The 20,873-nt window shown below is 40.4% G+C and overlaps 1 protein-coding gene across 3 annotated transcripts in view; it reads left to right on the forward strand.

Annotated features, from left to right (window-relative positions):
• The first annotated feature begins 1,617 nt into the window (after positions 1-1,617).
• The window catches only part of emc10 (ER membrane protein complex subunit 10), a 48,721-nt gene continuing 29,465 nt past the window's right edge, over positions 1,618-20,873 (forward strand). For 2 of the 3 annotated variants that reach the window (XM_048521399.2, XM_048521398.2), the window contains exons 1-4: positions 1,618-1,826; positions 9,311-9,377; positions 9,967-10,079; positions 17,132-17,230. In XM_048521399.2, coding sequence (XP_048377356.1) covers positions 1,692-1,826; positions 9,311-9,377; positions 9,967-10,079; positions 17,132-17,230 — 414 coding nt within the window. In that variant the 5' untranslated portion in view covers positions 1,618-1,691. The remainder of the gene's footprint in view (positions 1,827-9,310; positions 9,378-9,966; positions 10,080-17,131; positions 17,231-20,873) is intronic. The other variant, XM_048521397.2, reaches the window with a different exon arrangement.

Genomic DNA, 20,873 nt, shown 5'->3' on the forward strand with positions numbered 1-20,873 from the left:
TGTATTAAAACACAACTGCCCCGTTTTTAAATCTTCCTCCTGTCACTTTAAAAAATGTTCCCTAGTCTTGAAATCCCCCCACCCTAGGGCAAAAATACCTGCCATTCATCTTCTCTATACCCTTCAACCTCCTGCGCTTCAGCGAAAACTGTCCCAACCTAACCAGCCTCTCCTTACAACTGAAAACTTCCATTCCTGGCAACCTCCTATTAAATCCCTTCTGAGCCATCCATCTTAACAATAACCTTCCTTTAAAAGGATGAACAGAACTGGACATAGTACTCCAGAAAAGGCCTCACTAATCTCCTGTATAATTTCAATATAGTATCCCAACTCCTGTATCCAAACATTCAAGCAATGAAGGCAAGCATACTAAATGCCTTGTTAACCACCTTATCTCTATGTGATGCAAATTTCAAAGAATTAGGTACCTGAACCCCTAGGTCTCTCTGTTCGACAACACTGCTCAAGTGTTGTCTTGCACCTTTTCCTTATGTTCTTGTAGTTGGTTTTATAAATTGGTGGATCACTGAATGCAAAAAAAAACAAGGACATTGATCTGAACCTTAAGATCAGAATGCTCTATAGAAAAAAGTTGTGGAATCAGATTCACAAAACGTTTCAAAAGACATACTCATGAAGATGACTAATTTGCACGATTATAGGAACTGGGGTATAGGACTAAATTGGACAGCAGGTGAAAGCATTGGGACAGGGGTACAGCGCTTGAACCTCCTTCTGTTCTGCAAAATTCTGTGCTGAGTGCAAGGAAGTTACTAATGTGGAGAAAGTGTGGAATGGAATTGAGCAATCACATTAATTAGTATGAGTGTATAACCTGCCTTGAACTAGGTATTTCAGACAATAGTGGTACATAATGTAAACATTGCTAAGAAACATAGAGTTGAACTTTTTCATCTTGCAGTCTTCAGGACTTAAATGTAAGAAACCAGAATTAGAATAAGAACAGTAATTTATAAAGCATAATTGTGGTTGGGCCACAATTGGCATGGCAATACAGTGGGAACTGCTTAGGTACTTGAAACGAATTGTAGATATTTTTTAAATCAAGCTGTTAACTGTCAATCTAAATTAGCTGATTAACCTTAGATTAGACAGGTTGATATCCTTTAGAGACCAGTGGGGGACTGCAATGAATCATCACGCCTTGCAATGTTATTTTGATTTAGTAAGTTTCTTTTCACTTATATATGCATCATTGACCTTTAATTTGTATTTTTGTTACAATGACCCATCAGGGACTGCTTATCCCACATTTGTTTGGTTTAAAAAGAGGAGACCGGTAGACTTTAGATGGTTAGGACATTGCTATGAGGAATGCAACAGGGATTGGCAGTCACTACAACCCCTTTTCCTAAAGGTGCTTCGTCTGGGCAAATTTTCCGAGAAAGTACAGAATCCTGTATGTAGATACATACAACTTCTAGCACAAACCAGACGAGAAGTTACGGGTGGACTCCCTATCTTCTAAATTAAGACTACTCGACAGGTTTGTTTGCTCTGTCACGAAGGAACAGGATCAGCAACCATTCCCCTCCTCCTCAAAGAGCCTCATGTCTGCTCTTCCGGCTTCCTCAGAGAGTCTTCCAGTTTCCCTACATGCTCCACGGTGTAAGAGTCGTGGACATCCAGCACATCATTCTACATGGCCTTAGTCCTCCGTGTATCCCATGGTGCACCGGGCCTGTAGTTTCTGCTGGTCCGTAGCCTCAGCGTTTGTACCGATGGATTCGTCGGGCGTTGCGATCCTGAGCTGCTTCTTGCTGTTTAATCTCTTCGGTGCCGGTCTCTGCAACTCCAGGAGGGTGAGGAGCGAACTCCAGGGTTAGGAGCCGAGAAGAGAGGCCTGAAGCTGGGAGGGGGGTTAGAGGTGGTGATGCGAGATGTACCGGATCGAGGTGCCGTTGGGAACGGGACGTTTGGCTGCAGCTTGAATTGTGGCTGCGCGAGGGTCCAGAACAGGTGCCCAGCAGGTTGGCATAGCAACGGGCCTGGCAACAGGTACTGCTTGAGCCTGGGTGCCTGGCACTGGGCACAGCAAGGGCCTGAGGTGGTTTGGTGGCAAGTACTGCATGAGCCTGGGTGCCCCTCAGTGGGAACAGCAAGGGCCCAATTGCCTGACAATGGGACATGGCCCAGGTTATTTGTAGCAGGAATCCCCATTGGTACTGTTTCTATATCACTATGTTTGTGCTGGGAATCATTTTACAATTCTATAAATGCCTCCAAATATTGCACACAATTATAAATACAGAAGGCCACACAGATAATGGGTTAATTTTGCTCCTTTATCTTAGTCTTATTTTAATCACAAAATTCATTTGAGATATTCAGTTATTCCAAATGTGTACTCGTGGACAATTCTGTAGGTTGACTGACTGATTGATTAAGATAATTGTGATTGTCATTGGATTGTGCAATTATTCTGAAACTCTTAATGTGATTGTGTATTTGATTAAGTCATCAAAGCAAGAATGTTATCATCTAAGTAGCCTTCTAAACTGAAGATTGCCCTCCTTGTGAGGGTTTTTCTTTTTGGAAAAACAGAAATGTTGAACTTATTGGAAAATAGTTCTTTGATCATCATTTCTGAAGTGTACCCCTAAGGCAACAACTGTCCAATTATCTTAATATGTTTCCTTTGCCATTTTCCTATAATGCCAGAATCTAGGAAGCATTTACAACCTGCAAGTTGCCAGGAGGTTTTAATTGACCAAAATTTTTTTTTATTGATGAGTTGCATCTGCAGCAAAATTAGTTGCAACATGCCTTAAGCCGGCCTTCTGTGCCTGTTCAGAAATGTGCGGCACCTTGTGTAGTAATGTGACAATGTATTTTGAATTACTTACTGCTTGAAAATGTCCACTAAATTCTGGAACAGCACATTTTACATATAAATGATCCAGTCTATTCATCTTAACTGTTTAGGTACTTGAACTGAATTGTGGATATTTTTATCAAGCTGTTCAGACACATTATAGTAGATCAGAAGGTGTGACCCAGTCTTTATGACGCACAGGTAGGGATGCTACTACTGTGTCACAACAATGGCAAGAAGGAATTGATAAGAACACTGATAGGAAATACTGCAAGTTTACAGCATCTGCAGTATTTTGCCTTTGTGTGGGAGTAGACAGGAGATGGAGTGGAAGAGGATTTGCAGCTCTTTCTACATGGCATGCTTGACATCTTTCAGCTCCGAGGATGGACCAGTAGATGTTAATTCTCACCACAGATGCTACCAGATCTGCTGAGAATTTCTAGCACCCACAGTTCTTTTGGTTTTTATTTGACATCTTGGGTCACGCTTGTTTGTGATTTTGGATTGAAAACAAGAAATTTGAAGCTTTGCAGCATTTACCATAATATAAATTTATTTTTTAAAAACTCTGATGCAAAAGTTCTGCTTTGAATTTCTTGTTGATATGATGCTTTCAAGTTATGGCTATTTAAATTAAAAGTTGTAAAAATTGTGTCTTTGAGTAGTTGCCTTACCATTTGAGACCAGTCCGTATCTGCACTAGTCATACTGAAGAGATTTCATAAAGTGGCTGATGTGTGGAATAGAACAGTGTCGCCGTGTTTCTGTACAAGGTGCTCTTCCAAGAGGCATGGGTATATTGTGGAACTTGGAGCCATTCAATTGTCTAGCCAAAGAAAACAGTGTTCATATTGGAGAAATGGGCTTTTAGTTATGAAGAATTTTCCAAATTATGAATAATTTGAATTATTCTGGGACCCAGTGTTTGTCCTTACTGATTACATTTTTCTTTAAAATGACTATTATTCAATTCTGTCAATATGTCTGCTGCCACCTGAGCAATGACCCACATTCAGAATGTCCCAGGTCTCCATTCTGGGTCTCTGCTGAATTAGACTTCTGTGGGACTTGTAAGGCACCATGTATTTTCCTATTTTGGGTCACAGTCTGGAGTGGAGGTCAGGCGCTGCTTATAGCTGAACAACTTGGAATAATTTCACAACTTGAAAAAACAAGTGCTGTGCATTTTTAGTAACATAGAACATTTTTGTTTTCAGACTTGTACTCCAGAATTTGCCACACCCTTAGCCAAGCTGTGCCATTGTAGATACAACACTAACACCTATTCAATAACATGATAAATTTCCCAGATACGTCCTGTGAACAAAACATAGAACAAGTCCAACACCATTTGACCAACTATTTCAGTCTACACTAAGTTGTCAAAGGGATGGATCAACAGCACTAACAAGGACCACCTACTCAGTGACATCCAGTTTGGGTTCCACCAGGGTCACTCTGCTCCTTACCTCATTTATGGCCTCTAATCAAACATGGTCCAAACAGCTGACTTCCAGAGGCGAGGTGACAGTTGGTAGTCTTTTACAGCAAGGTTGCATTTGACACAGTTTAGTATCAAGGAACCTTAGCAAAACTGTGGTCAGTGGGATAAAGTTGGATAAAGTTCTCCATTGTTTGGAATCATACCTAGCCCAAAGGAAGTCAGTCGTCTTAACTTCAGAACGTCTCTGGAGGAGTTACTCTGGGTAGTGTCCTAGATCCATTGGTCTTCAAAGACCTTTCCTTTATCAGCAGGACAGAAGTGGGGAAGTTCACTGATGATTGCACAATGTTTAGCACCGTTTGTGACTCCTCCAGATACTGACGCAGTATCTAGGCTGGACTGAAAAACAGTGAGTAACATTCACACTATGCAAATGCCAGGCAATGCCCATCTCCAATAAGAGACAGTCCACCCATTGCCCCATGACATTCGTTGATTAAATTCCCTCACTATTGACATCCTGGGAGTTACCATTCACCAGAAACTGAACTGGACTCGTCATATAAATACAATGGCTACAAGAACAGATTGGAGGCTAGGAATCCTGCAGCAATTACTCAGCTGCTGACTCTCTAAACTCTGTCCACCATACTCCAGGCACAAGTCAAGAATGTAATGGAATGTATTGTGCTTAGATGAGTGTAGCTCCAACAACACTCAAGCTTGACACAATCCAGGACAAGGCAGCCCTTTTGATTGGCACTACATCCACAAGCATCCACTCCCTTCACCAAGATGTTCAGTAGCAGCAGTGTATACTACGTACAAGATGCTCTACATAAATTTACCAAAAATTCTTAGACAGTACCAGCCAAACCAACTTCCATCTCGAAGAACAAAGGTGGCAGATACATGTCAACGCCACCACGTTTTAAAGTTCCATTCAAGCCACTCACCATCCTGACTTGAGAAAGTGGTGGTGAGCTGCCTTCTTTAATTGCTGCTGTCCATGTTGTGTAGGTAGACCCGTAATGCTGTTAGGTAAGGATTTGTGGAAATTTGGCCAAATGACCATGAAATAATGGTGATATTGTACTGGTGAGTGGCTTGGAGGGGAATGTACTAGTGTTGGTGTTGCCCCATATATGTTGCCTTTGTCCCTCTAGATGGTAGGGATAACTGGTTTAGAAGGTGCTGCGTAGGGAAACAAACTACTTTAGTATCTGAAGATTCACAAATGCTGAACACTGATGATTGCATCATGAGTATGCCCGTTTCTGACTTTATGGAGAGATGGTTATTGATGAAGCAGCTGCAGCTCCAACAACATTCAAGGAACTCTACCATTCAGGGCAAAATAGCTGCTTGATTGATACTCCATCCACCAACTGCAACATTCATTACTTTGAACACTGACATACAGGGGCCGCAGGTGTATTTCATCGACACTATAACTTAGCAATGCTCTTCCGATTAGTGTCTTCCGATCCATGACCTATATCGCTTAAAAGGACAACTGAAGATGGTTGGACCTGGGATATGACCTGGAGGAACTCCATTAGTCATATCCATGGATTGATGATTGACCTCAACAACCATGCTGTCTTCTGTTTTTTTTTCAGTTATGACTCTAAACCCGTCCTCCTCATTCCCATTGACTCCAGTTTTTCTTGGGCCTCTTGATGCAGTAATTGGTCAAATGCTGCCTTAATGTCCTGAAGGACGTTCACTTTTACCCCTCACTCCAAACTGACTGAAAAGTATATGTATGGACATCGTGAGAAGACAAATTTGTGGCCAACTGTAATACCCTATGTCATGAAACAGCCTGCAGGCATTCACTGCCTTAATATGTGTGTGAGGCATAACCACTAGGTTGCAGAAGTTGACTGTAACCTGTGTGCCTCTATTTTCATTCAGGTGAAGAGAAATTTAGGCTAGGGTGACGAGAAGAGAAAATGAAAGTTCAAGTATTCATGTGGCACGTTTTGCCTGTTAAGACTTGTCAGTAAGTACTGTGTCTCCTTCTCAAATTTAAATGCATTTGTGTTTGAATTGAACTGTCTAGTTTCCAGATGGCTACCTTTTCAGGTTACGTATCTCTTAACAGTATGAACAGCGACATTTCAATCCATGGGATATGTGAGCAACCAATCAAGGCATCTTTAGCAATTGGCATGGCCTTGTCATAATTTCAGACCCAGAATATAACCTGCCTTGAATCACTGTGATGAGGATTTACGTTGACATCAGAAACCCTAAACTTTGATTAGTGGAGTGTCTAGGAATGCATCAGTATTGGCATAAAACTCATTCTAGTTTACAAGGGCACATCAAACAAAGAAAGACACTTGTGTTCATATAGTGTCATTTGTTGGCATTATATCCAATGAAGCATTTTTGAGTATGGCCAAATTTTTTGTATAATGCTAATGTATAACTGGTTGAGAGTAGACTCGAGTGATTTGAAGGTTTCAAATCATGAGTTAGCTGAACAGAGTAGAGAGGGATAAGCTGTTCCTGCTTGTCAAAAGGAACAAGAATGAGAGGATACAAGTTTCAAATATGTACGAATGAAACATGGGTAATGTGAAAAAAAATCTTTTCATTCTGAGTAGTTAGGGTATAGAATGCACCACCTAAAATTTTGATGGATGCACGTTCAGTTGAGGCTTTCAAGAGGTGTTGGATGGTTATTTGGATATTTGTTGCAAGGGTATGGGGGGGGCGGGGAAAGTAGTAGATTGCCACTAGGTAGTAGAACTAGTGAAACATGACGGGCTGAATGGTCTCCTTTGTACTTAAACAATTGTCATTGCCTGGCAAGATACCACACGCAGCAATGTGCTAAATATCGGCCAGGACTGCCTTGCTCTTCTTTGAAATAGTGGCTTTGTGTTTAACCATCTGAGTTGGAATCAAATTTAGCTTCGAACAGTGAAACGGCAATGTGCAAATCTCCTGTCGATTTTCTATTTTCACTCCTCATTACCCTCACCTAGACGTGGTGATCTCTGAAGCAGAATATTAATTGAAACTAACTGAAATGATTTTATCACAGATTATGAATAGCGCCTAAAAAAGACACAAATAAAATGAAGTGTTGCATTTGCTCCCAGAAAAGCTGCAGGTTTTTGCCTCAGTTGCAGCATAATGTATACCATGTGCAGCCATCCTGTGATTTACTATTAATGGTCCGATGCATCTGCAGTAATGACAGAGATAATCTGTTGTAGCGAATGTTGCTTGGTATTAATGAGGTTGTGTTATCCACTGAAATTAGCAGATATCTTTCAATCTTTCCAAAAAATACTGTCTCCAAGGAGAAATGTACCTTTGACTCTGAAGTACAGACCCTGTGGTGCATTTTGTAAATGTGAACAGTTGCCTAGAAGCTGACTTTTAATTTGAGACATTAATATTTACAGTGAAGTAAAACTGCACTGTCTAATGGCTTCTTTAGTTTGATAGTAGGAAAATGTTTTAGGAATAATTGCTGTCAGGAATTGCTATTGAATGTTGGTGTGATATGCTTGTGTGAAGCATTTAATTAATCAGTTCAGCTGCTTTCATTACTGGTGCTAGTACTAGTGTTACACAGCCCACGATACTTTCTCCATATACAAGCTTGGTTTGGGGAGAAATATCTGTAATTGCATTGCTGGATGATTATGATCGCCCTGCATGTATGGCAAAAAAAATTATCTAACATTATTTGCAGTGATCTATCATGTAATGGGATGCTCTCTAAAGTGGGGAAGAGCAGTGCTGAAGTATGTTGGAGTTTCCTTTTCATTGTAGATGTTTAAGCTGTGGCTCAGTGGTACCGCTCTTGCACCTGAGACACAAGATTCCTAGTCTTGAGTACAAAATCTAGGATAACACTTGAGCATTAGAATGCGCTCCATCATTAAAGATAATTGCCCGTTGGCTGATGCTGAAATGACAACTCGTCTGTCCTCTCGTGGTCTTAAATTTGATTCTGTGACATTATGTTGAAGAAGAGCAAGGAAGTTGTGGTCAATATCTATGGTCAAAACAGGGGATTTCTCCCTGGTGCGATGGCTGATATCTAATCCTCAACCAACATGACTGATAAGCAGGTTACCTGTACTTTGTTTGAGGAAGCTTGCTGTGCAAAAACTGACTTCCATATTTTTCACAATTAAGGAGTGACTGTCCTTCAGAAGTATACTTCATTGGCTGTAAAATTATTTGAGATGTCAGAAGGTTGTGGAAAATGTTCACAAAATCAGTCTGCCTGTCTTTAGCGCTGTGCAATAATTGATATGCAATGGTTGATCCTTTTCCCTGATGGATCATTTGTCTTTTTTCATTTTGCTGGTGGGGTGATGTTTTATCTAAAAATAGCAAGCCTTGTTGCAACAATACAGGCAACAAGAGTGCAGTATCATCATGATGAGATCACATTTATCAGCAGTTAAGGGAGGAACTAGTGGTTTTGCATTGTGTCTGTCTTTCTAATTTCTAAGCCAATGTGTAATCCTGACTGAAAGCATCAAGTCATAGGGTGGCCTCTTATCCACAGAGTCTTTGAGTACACTGCATCTGAACAGAAACACCAGGTCTCGGTGTTTTGTAGACTTCAGTTTTCTTCACTTTAAAGGTCAGAGTTAATTAACATAGGATAAACCAAATTTGAACAATGTCTCCTCCTATCTTCTTTACTCTCCATCTTCGGTCCGCCTCCCCCTCTCTCCCTATTTATTCCAGTTCCCTCCCCCCATCCCCCTCTCTGATGAAGGGTCTAGGCCCGAAACGTCAGCTTTTGTGCTCCTGAGATGCTGCTTGGCCTGCTGTGTTCATCCAGCCTCACATTTTATTATCTTGAACAATGTTATTGTGTTCTTTCAGAAGCCCTGCTGTTAGAGCTGCTTGGTCTCCCTGACTCATGCCTGAGCTGGTAGTGCTTGATGCTGTTACTAAGCCCACCATGGTGAAATGATCAGATCTGTATCACTGCAGTGATGCACAACCAGTAATTTCTATTTCTTCTCTTTCAGCCCGGAGATATTCCAGATGCTGAAAATATTGGATTGTCTGTGCCCCTTGAACACTCATTTGAATTTGGTAAGTCTGAAAAGTTGACACGAATGATTGATTTTCAAATGAGTGTCGAATCTTGAATATCACAGTGGGTGTCCAAATGGAAGGCTTGTTGATTTGTTTGGCCCAGTTGAGGGATACATCAGGGAATCCTGCAGCAAATCATTTCCAATGTTTGAAGGATTAATGACTGCAGAATTGAGCTAATTGAACAAAGACAACTAAAAAAAAATTCAGTCGTGGAATGGTTAAGATTTTGGGTTGCATTGCCTGACAGAATGGTGAACAGAGAATTGTGAAGAACAAACCATTGTGGGAGTATTAGGAACAGACAGGATAGTGGCCATGATAGGATTGCTCTTTGAACTAGTGTAGACTCAATGGGTCGAATATGGCTTGCTGAGAATTAGCTGATCTCCACTATGAGAGAAGTCAGGTTGTTTTAATTTGCTTCATATCTCCTGGTTAGTGAGGGAAAGCGTTCTTTCTACTTGTTGAGAATTTCTCTGCAATGTCGTCCAGTTCAATACCCTGAAATTATGCTTCCAGAATTTAAGATACCATTACATTGTGATCCATTTGACAATAATAAAGATTTGTTTTATCATTGTAGATGACAGTGTTCAGTATAAAAAGAGGGGCTCGTTCCTGTGGAGACCAGGCCGTGAAAATGCTCTCACTCTAACTCAGACACAATTAACAGAGGATGAAAGGGCAAAACTCAGGGTAAGCAGCATTTTCTTTTATATTCCTGGGTTGTAGGTACATTTCTGAACTTTTTGTCACTTCTGAGTTAATAAATTTTTGATTTGTGTTTCCTTTTACCTATGTTATCATTACACGCGCACTAAGAACTCGTAGTTAGACTTTAAACAAAAGGAAGCTGCTCTTTAAAAAGTGTTAGGTGATTATCTATGACATACTATCTATGGTGAGCCTGTTCATAACTTTAAATCAGCCCTGAGCTCAATTAGAGGCTAATTATTATGTGGTAAATAATAGATTGATCATTGTTTGCTTCTCATTGTTACTTGATTAAACACTGTAAATTATTATAAATTCCAGAAAAAGTGCTGTAGGAAATTCTAAGTTTCTAGTGTGACCTAGGGCTAACGTGTCTGTGATAATTGTTTATAGCTCAAGCAGCTTTGGCTCAGTTTAAACTAGAGGCCAAACTACAGACACTGCAGCTCATCAGGGAATGCAAAACGTACCTGGTTTTCTGATTCAGTCAGTGATCATGGAAAAGAGGTTGTGACTGAGAGTGAGGCTGGTAAGGGGACCCAGAGGACAGGAGTGCAGGAGCCTTGGGCTTTGCATTTATTTGTCAGTTTGATACTTTTTTTTCCTGCTTGTTTGAATCAGTGAGGGCTGCAGGGTGGATTTAAACTAGCTCAGCAGCGGGATGGGAACCTGTGGTGTAGTTCCAGTACACAGGAAGATGCGAGTAGGGAGGACACGGACAGGATTTCACTGTCACAGGAGTGTGCTGGCAGACAGCAAGCTGTGTCTACTTCAATGCCAGGAGTATCTGGAATAAGGTAAGTGAGCTTGCAGCATGGATAGGTCCCTGGGACTTCGATGTTGTGGCCATGGAGACATGGATAGAGCAAGATCAGGAATGGATGTTGCAGGTTCCAGGGTTTAGATCTTTGATAAAGATCAGGGGAAGGTGGTAAAAGAGGGGTAGGTGTGGCTTTGTTAGTCAAGGACTGTATAACGGTGCCTGGATGAACTTTTGACAACGACTTGTCTACTGAGGTGGTTTGGGCTGAAATCCGAAACAGGAGAGGAGAGGTCATGCTGCTGGGAGTTTTTTATAGCCCTCAGCAAAGTTCCAGGGATGTGGAGGAGAGGATTGTCAAAACTATTCTGGGCAGTAGTGAAAGGAACAGAGTGGTCATTATGAGAGACCTTAACCTCCCCAACATTGACTAGAAATGCTATAACTCTAGTATGCCAGATGGATCAGTTTTTGTCCAATGTGTACAGGAGTGTTTCCTGACAGTATGTCAAAGGGCTGACAAGAGGGGAGGCCACACTGGATCTGGTACTTGGTAATGAACCAGGCCAGGTGTTTGATGTAGTGGTAGGTGAGCATGTTGGAGAGAGTGACCAAAATTCGGTTATGTTTACTTTAGCAATGGAAAGGGATTGGAACTTGCCACAGGGCAAGAATTATAGATGGGGGAAGGGCATTTATAATGTGATTAGGCAAGACTTGGGAGGCATAGAATGGGGTAGCACAATGCAGGGGTTGGGGACAGTTGAATTGTGGAACTGATTTAAGGAACAGATATTGCGTGTCCTTGATAGGTATGTCCCAGTCAGGCAGGGAGGAAGTGATAAGGTAAGGGAACCGTGGTTTACTAAAGAAATTGTATCTCTTGTTAAGTGGAAGAGGGAGGCTTATGTGACGATGAGACGAGTTGGTTCAGATGTGGTGATGGCAAGTTACAGATTAGCTAGGAAGGATTTAAAGAGAGAGTTAAGAAGAGCAAGGAGAGGTCATGAGCAGACATTAGCAGGTAGAGTAGAAGAGAACCCTAAAGCTTTCTATAGATACATGAAGAATGAAAGGATGACTCGGGTAAGAATAGGGCCAGTCAAAGACAGAAGTGGGAAGTTGTGTGGGGACCCTGTGGAGATCAGAGAGGTGCCAAATGAATATTCCTCATCTGTTTTCACTCAGGAAGAGGAGAATATGGTAGAGGAGAAGACTGAGTTACGGGCTATTAGACTTGAAAGGATTGAGGTTAGTAAGAAGGAGGTGTTATCAATTCTAGAAGGTGTGAAGGTAGATAAATTCCCTGGGCTGGATGGGATTTTTCCGAGGATTCTCTGGGAAGCTAGGGAGGAGATGGTGGAGGCTTTGGCCTTGATCTTTGAGTCCTCATTGTCTACAGGTTTAGAACCAGAGGACTGGAGGATTGCAAATGTTGTGCCCTTGTTCAAGAAGGGCAGTAGAGATGAACCAGGTAATTATACACCAGTGAGCCTATAGTCTGTTGTAAGAAAAGTATTTTTTTTTTGGAAAGGATTATAAGAGATAGGATTTATCATCTAGCAAGCAACAGTTTGAAATGGAGATAGTCAACATGGATTCGTCAAGGCCAGGTCATGTCTCTCAAACCCCGTTGAGTTTTTTGAGAAGGTGACCAAGCATGTGGATGAGGGTAGGGCAGTTGACGTAGTGTACATTGACTTCAGTAAAACCTTTAAGGTTCCACATGGTAGGCTATTGTAGAAAATGTGGAGGCATGGGATTGAGGGAGATTTAGCAGTTTGGATTAGAAACTGGCTTTCTGTAAGAAGGCAACGAGTGGTGATTGATGACAAATGTTCAACCTGGAGTCCGGTTACTAGTGGTTGCCTCAAGGATCTGTATTGGGACCATTACTGTTTGTCATTTTTATAAATAACTTGTACACAGGCATGGGTGGATGGGTTAATAAGTTTGCAGATGACACTGAAGTCGGTGGAGTGGTGGACAGTGTGGAAGAATGTTTGTAGGTTGCAGGAAAACTTGGGTAAACTGCAGAATTGGGCTGAAAGGTGGCAAATGGAGTTCAATACAGATAAATGTGAGGTGATTCACTTTGGGAAGAATAATAGGAAAGCAGAATACTGGGTCAATGGAAAGATTCTTGGTAGTGTGGATGTGCAGAGGGATCTTGGTGTCCATGTACATAGGTCCCTGAAAGTTGGCACCCAGGTTGGTAGTGCTGTTAAGAAGGTGTGTTAGGTTTTATTGGTAGAGGGATTGTGTTCCGGAGCCATGATGTCATGCTGCAACTGTACAAAACGCTAGTGAGGCCTCACTTGGAATATTGCATACAATTCTGGTCGCCCCATTACATGAAGGATGTGGAAGCATTGGAAAAAGTGCAAGAGGAGATCTACCAGGATGTTGCCTGGTCTGGACCGAAGGTCTTATGAGGAAATGCTGAGGGACTTGGGTCTGTTCTCATTGGAGAGAAGAAGGCTAAGAGGGGATTTAATAGAGACATACAAGATGATCAGAGGATTAGATAGGGTGGACAGTGTGAGTCTTTTACCTAGGATGATGACGTTGGCTTGTATGAAGGGGCATAGCTGCAAATTGAGGGAGGATAAATTTAAGACCGTGTCAGAGGCAGGTTCTTTACTCAGAGTGGTAAGGACATGGAATGCCCTGCCTGCCAACGTAGATAACTCGGCCACATTAGGGGCAGTTAAACAGCCCTTGGATAAGCATATGGATGATGATGCGATAATGTAGGGGGATGGGCTTAGATTAGTTCACAAGTCGGCGCAACATTGAGGGCCAAAGGGCCTGTTCTGCACTGTATTGTTCTATGTTTTCTATGTTTTATGTTCTCTGTCCCCTCACTGAGGTGATAAATTTCTTCACTTGACGGGGTGTTGAACCTTGGAATTCTATACCTTGACAGGCTTTTGGTTAGACAGCTGTTGAGTTTATTCAAGATACAGATTTGAGACAGAGGCAGGAGTCCTCAAACTGGGGTCTACAGCTCAAATTTTGAGGTAGCAGTTGTTGCTGCGGAGGTCTAAGTGAATGCTTAAAGCTGCATGAATCCTATAAATGGTCTGAGTTTTGTTTTTGGAGGACATGGCATCTGGCTGAATGTTGGGGCCTGAATGCTATGCCAAAAATGTTTGCCTGATCTCTTCAGGAACTCTCCAATACTTGCTGTCTTAGGGCTGTTCCTCAACTGTGCCCACATGTCCCCCTCCCTTACATCCATGCTTTGTTGATTCTGGTCCCTTCCCTCACAGGTCTCTCCCATCCCTGCTCTTACAGTCCCCTCTTCTGCCGCCACCACCATGCTCCCCCTAGTCTGTGCTCATGGATCTCTCCCCACATTCTTCCGTCTTGACCACCTCCTGCTTTATCTGGGATCCCCCAAAATGAATCACAATGAGAAGAAGCTTTAGGAAGCAATTGTTGAGATAATTATGTTCGGGAATGTGGGAGTAGTGTGGAAAAATGGAGCTGAGGTAAATAACCGACAATGAAGAGGGCTTGAGGGGCTCAAAGATATCTGCTCCTAGTTCTGGTGTCCTCATGCTGTCCAAAATATTCAGTTGTGATTTATTGACATTTTAATGAAGATTGTGACTTTTGAATGAATGCATTCGTTAACATCCTTTAGGGAAAGAACTTGTAGGCCAGATCACATAGCATGTGATTTCAACCCCACAGCAATGTGGGGCTGGAATCACATAACTGCAATTAGCAGGCAATTAGTGTTGGGTAATAACTGCTGGCCCAGCCAACAACACCCACATTCCCTGAACAAATTCAGTGATATTTGACATGTTGGTACTTAAGATTCAAAATCAAGTTTATTTGATGGGAAGGGTAGATTTGTCCATTTATAATGTGGAAAAGCATCCAGCTATGTGATTATTCATTTTGTCCTGACCGTGGGCTGTGCCTGAAGAGAACGCCCAAACTTATTGGCTATTATAAAAATAATTTAAGATGAGAAATCAAGGGTATTGAATATTAACACAACATTAAACATATTGATATAAGCACAGTTATTCTCATAGTGTAATGCTGATATCGTGCTAAATATGGCTACGGGCAGGACTACAAAATAGAGCTGGTCAGCAAGGTGGCAGAAAGCTAAAGTGGGTAATAAGTGGATCCAGTGCATCACAAAGGTTGAAAAAGAAATTGAAGAACTTAAAACAAAACGTTTGTTGCTGGCAAGCTTCTTATTCAACCTTGAAGTTTGCTGATCCTGTTTTGACAGCTGTGAGGGAGAAGGTTGGGCAAAGCTAGTTTAGGTTGGTTCCAGATTCTATTTGCTGTCCAATGACCACTTGCTGGAAAGAATGTGTACTCAGGCTTCAAATGAAGACAAATCAGTCAAGCTATAATGATGTAAATATTCCTGGGTTTTAGATTGTAGTTTAAGATTTAGTAAATCTGGTACTTTCAGAAACATTCCATAAACACATTTTTCATTAACAAAATACAAGTGTGATAAAGGCTCATCTTCTATTATCATTTGGGAATTTGGATTTCAAAGTAAAGGTGAACTAAACTGGCATGTTTCTTTCAACAAAGGTCAGAAGGTAATTTTGAACAGTGAGTTCAAACGTCATTTCCAAGAATATCTATGACTTGAGCTAAATTATTAGGTAAACTACCTGGGAAGCAATGGTTTCCTCTAATTTTTATTCCCCTGGTGTAGACCTCTGAGGTCTGTGGGCGGCAGCAGATACCAGAAATACAAGCAATACATTGGTGCTCCAATCATGCGTGGTGCTTCCCAGCAGGTGCCTCCCAGCTTAGTGGGAGCATTGCTGGAAGTTAATTGATGAAATATTTACAATATTGAAATTTTTCTGACAGACAAATTGACCACAATCTGGTTTCAGTTTAGGTGGGCAGTTTCATACCTATAGAAGGGTAGTTTAGTTTGTGGCAGTACAGGCTTTCAAAGCTGGAAACAAGTCTTAAAAATGTTTTTAAGTAGCATTTTAACTGGACAAAGTTTCTCGGAGTTCAGTTAAAAATCAATGAAAAAGTTGTGCCTAAGCATTTTGAGAGGTGATAGTCACATATGCTGATGTGTGGAGATAGTTTTAAAAAAAAAAGCTGTCAAAAGTAAAATGTTTACAACCCTGTCACATGTCAGTTTCTGAAGAATATTACTGGGAAATGGTTGAATTTTTCTTTTTGGTATTTAGGTTATGATCTTCCTAAATTATCTTTTTTATACATTGCATTGTTGAATGGATATTGACAACATCATGGTGAGTACGTTTCGTGACAGTCATTCACATTAATTCCAGAAATAAAACTTATGATCTGTCGAGCAACGTTTCACCCTGAGATCTGATTTGTCCAGTATTACATCACCTGTGATCATAACACAAGGGAAAGTGGCTGTTAATTTCTGTATTAGTACATTTTTTTGAAAGAAGCTCACTTGTGCTATCACACATCCACAGTTAACAATCTCAAAATATTGATAAACTAATTTTTTTCCAATAATTAACAGTACCGGCATTATAATACAATTGAAGAATTGATGGCTAATGACCATGAGTGAATAAACGGTGAATTTCTTAAATTATTTCTATTAATATCCTTGTACTAACTGCCTGTGTTTTTAAAAGTGATGCAAGCAGCAAGCTGGGAGACAAAAACCTATCCAGAATTTTATCAGTTAAAAGACCTTTGGTCTTAAAGCCACACACAGAAATGCAAAGAGGTCTGTCTTTGTAGGAGATCAGTTGAAAATGTCTCATTGCCTTTATCGTTAAGAAAATTGACCCAAGTAGAAAGGAACAATTAAGGGGATCAATACTTCAGTGTTATAAAATAAGGATTCTGAGCAGGATTTTTTCTGAGTACTCCAAGTATCCTGAGAGAGAAAAAGTGTAGTTCTTCCTTAGGTTAGGTCTTCAATCGATTCAAAAGGTGGGTACGTTTAGTTAGGGTTTTCTGACTGGATTTTAGCAGTCGTCAGAGACAGTTAGACGAACCATTTTTTCTGTTGGTGTGAAGACAAGAAGGAAGCAATTTTCTGCCCAAGAGCTGGATTGTGGAGTTTGAACTGTGTCTTCTGATATTTCTGATGAATATAACTTTTGTGTCATTTCTTGGTTACTTAAATGAATCTTATTCTGATGAGAATGCATGACTGGTAGAATCCAGAAAATTGTTTAACCTTGGACATTTTAGATCGACTTTTCATAATCCAGATTCATTGTCTGTCTATCTATGATCTTTGTTGCTTTGCCATTTCTGACAGGATATGGCTAGTACTGATGGGCTGTACCGGATCAGGATCCCAAGAAAATTGGGCAGCGAGAGCTCTAATACAGACTACGTGTCATCTTTTGTTCGCGTTGTAAGTACCAGAAAAAAAAACATCCTGCAATTTAACCAAGAATGAAGAGGATCTGCTTACAGGATTTTGTTTTTATGTATAGAATTAAACCTTTGGAGGTGCTTGTATTGTGAACACATTCCCGAAAGATCATCTTTTAAATTTACCTCCGCTAAATATTGTACTGCACCATAATGACTCAAGTATCCAAATCACAGATGCAAGCTGGTCAGTCATCACCCAACCTTTCCATTTTTCATTTCAGCGAGACTTCTCACCCAACAGAGCTTAGTTTTAAAATAAACCACTTTTTGTGGGTCAGGCATGTCTTCCCAGCAAGGTTTAATGATGTGACATGCCTTGTTTAGCTTGGTACTGGTATGGGGATAGTGTGGGAAAAGTGGCATTTAGGTAGATATCAGCCATGACCTAATTGAATGGAGGAGTGGATTGAATGACCTTTTATTTTGTATAATGTTGAAGTTGGGTAGTAGTAGCAATCCACTAGAAAATGAACTGCTGTTGCTCAAATTAATTTTGCACCGTGCCTTGTGGTTAACAGCCTAAAAAGCCTTCTGATGAGGCTGGGCTGGATTTTGACTTTAGTTCCAGAACTAAAAGATCGGTATGCGGCCTAGTATCTTAGTTGAAAAAAAGTTCAAGTATAAAGGTCTAAAATAACTTTTTTTCTAACGTATCTTTGTGACAGTCCATTGAGAGCTTATTTGACCTGTGGTGTTGCCATGCAAAAAAGAAAGATGATGGGAAACTTGAACGCTTCTTGAAAAACAGCAAGACAGAATGGATAATGATGAGGCATGGAGCTATGGTGATGAGTGGTGACCAGCTTGCATCTGTGATTTGGATCATTGAGTGGTTATAGTACACCTAAGAAAATATTTAGTGGAGGTAAGCCTCTTACCAGCAGAAAGCAATTACTACCCTTGTAGAGATTCAGGAAATTAAGGACTTGGAGAATTGGCAGAAGTGCAAACTTCAGTGGCTAGATTCTTATCTTGCAGTAATAGTGCCTCCATCCGGTGAAATATTGAATTTTGGTTTTTTTCCTGAAAAATAGACGCTTTTCATCTGTTTTCTCAGTCCTACATCATTTGTGTGGCTTTTTAGCAAATTTCAAGTTCACCTGTTCTGAGATTGGGCGTCCCCTTTGTGATGACCTCATGAAAATTGTATTTCATCCTGAACACAATTCTGGTGTGCTGGTGAGAGTTTTGGAAGTTGTAGAAAAGCTCACGTATGGGAGTTTGTTACCGCTGAGGACTTGAACATTCTAAAAGTGTGTAAACTATATTGACATCTTTGAATGCCATTGGTAGATGATCAGTTTTAATGCAGATGTATTTTTTAATATAGTGATTCATCATAACGATTTATCTTACAAAGGTAAGTTGACTCATATGTTGGCCAGTCTTTGTATGTGTTATGGTACATTTTATAAAACATTTATGAAAGTGGAAATGGCATAATGTATAAAGCAATGTCTTAGTAAAATCTACAATCCTATTTCATGCTGCGATGTAAATCAACTGACAACTCTACCCGTTTTACTTGTTTAAAAAAAAACCCTTCTGTTAAGAGGTCAGAAAGAAATCTCCGCACCTGCACCCCTCCACTGATTGACAAGCAGTCTTCGTAAAAGTGGAAATTTAACTACCATTCTATTCTGTAATTTCAGATAATGTAACTGGAAGTTTTTATTGTGGCAGCTGTGGCTGGGAGGTGGTCTAGATGTGTTATACTGGACTGTTAATTCAAAGAACAAGATAACAATCTGGGGACCCAGGTTCGAATCCTGCCATGGCAGATGGTGGAATTTGAATTCAATAAATATCTGTAATTCAGAATCTAATAATAACCATGAATCCATTGCCGATTATTGGAAAAACCCATCTGGTTCACCGTTTCCCTTTAGGGAAGGAAACTGCCATCTTTTACTTGGTCTGGCGTACATGTGACTCCAGACCCACAGCAATGTAGTTGACTCTGAACTGCCCTCTGTGCAGTTAGGGAAGGACATTCATGCTGCCTAGCCAATGATACCTTCATCCTGTGAATGAATAAAAAGCAAGCAGCCCTGAATGTTTGGCTAGACTTCAAAAACTAATAATCACCTCAACAGGTGGTTGGGTTGGGGTGAGTGGTCATAAAACCGTTCTGGGAGCTGGACCGTTGTGTTGGAGAACTAGAGCAGTCCTTCCAAATGCCCTACCCCAGAATCCAAGCTCCTTATGAACTCCATTGTGAGTAACAGAATGGGCTGTGAATGATCTCTTTACCAAATTACTAAAAAGTATCATCTGTATAGTTGAGATTTTCTGTAATTTTATAAAGAGATTATTCACGGACCATTTTGCAAGCCGCGATGGAATTGTATCTCAGCAAGAATTGACAACTTATTGATTAACAAGTTGGGCAATGTAATAGTGAATCACATGTTCAAATTTGGCAATGACATAAAGAAGGGTGACATTTTAAGTAGCGTGCTTGATTCCATAAAATTACAAATAAGATATTAATAGATTAAGTGTAAATTGTAGCAAATCTATATTAAGCAAATATGAAGCCATCTGCTTTTGGATCTAAAATGTATAGATTGGAGCAATACTTAAATAGTGGAAAAACTCCAAAGAGTAAAGGTCAAAAAATATTTGGGGATTTCTGTACATAACTTATTAAATGTCATGGAGCAGGTATGAAAACAATCAAAATGAGAGTTGGGCTTTATATCTAGAAGTTGGGAATAAAATTAGGTCGTGGTTATGCTACAGCTACATGAAATCCAATTTAGACAGCCTAGTTAACTGGGTGTTGTGTTCAGTTATAGGCACCATCCCCGAGAGAGGATATTTTGGCTTTGGTGGGAGTGCAGTATGGATTTATCAGTGTGACACCTGAACTCCATTGAAAGGAAAGATCATACTACCGAGTGTGTACTGTCAGGAATTTAGAAGGTAAATGGATAATTTGATTGAGGTTTGCCAGGAATTAAAGAGAAACGGTGAGCTAGAGAGAAGCTGTTTCTCATGGTTGGGAATTCTAGGACGAGAGGAACATAGCCTAAAACTGAGAGCTTTCATGGTGGAATTTGTATTTGCAAAGGGTGGCGGATGTTTGGGATTCTCTTGAGCAGATGCTACTTGATGCTCAGCATATTATTGATTTGAAATCTGAAATTAATAGATATTTGTTAATCAAAAGGTATTAAGAGTTTTGGGACAGAGGAGGGTAAATGGAATTAGGGCACAATTAACCCATCTCTAGGAGCCAAACAACGACTCCTGTACCTATGTACCTTGAATCAATGCTGTAGCCATGGAAAATGTTGATTCTATAAAAGAAATACATTGCTTTGAAAAATGTTACTTCTATTTCCAAAGTACCAATATGAGGTGATAGAAGAAAAATATAAGGGGGCTATTAAAAAAAATTCTATATTTTTGAAGTTTTAAGTTTGAACTAAAGGATTTTGATCTAAGATTGTTGAGTGAAGTGGGAGTTTGTTCAATTTTAGACTTTATTGCTGGTTCATGTCTGGTTGCTCAGTAATCTGAACTTGTTTATGGCATCCCTGGTGGTGGTGTCACCTTTCCAAGGTAACAATTCACATTCCAAGGCCGTTAACCCTTGTGTCAATTTATCACCC

Source organism: Stegostoma tigrinum, chromosome 38 (assembly GCF_030684315.1).
Source record: "Stegostoma tigrinum isolate sSteTig4 chromosome 38, sSteTig4.hap1, whole genome shotgun sequence".
In the NCBI taxonomy this organism is placed as follows: domain Eukaryota; kingdom Metazoa; phylum Chordata; class Chondrichthyes; order Orectolobiformes; family Stegostomatidae; genus Stegostoma; species Stegostoma tigrinum.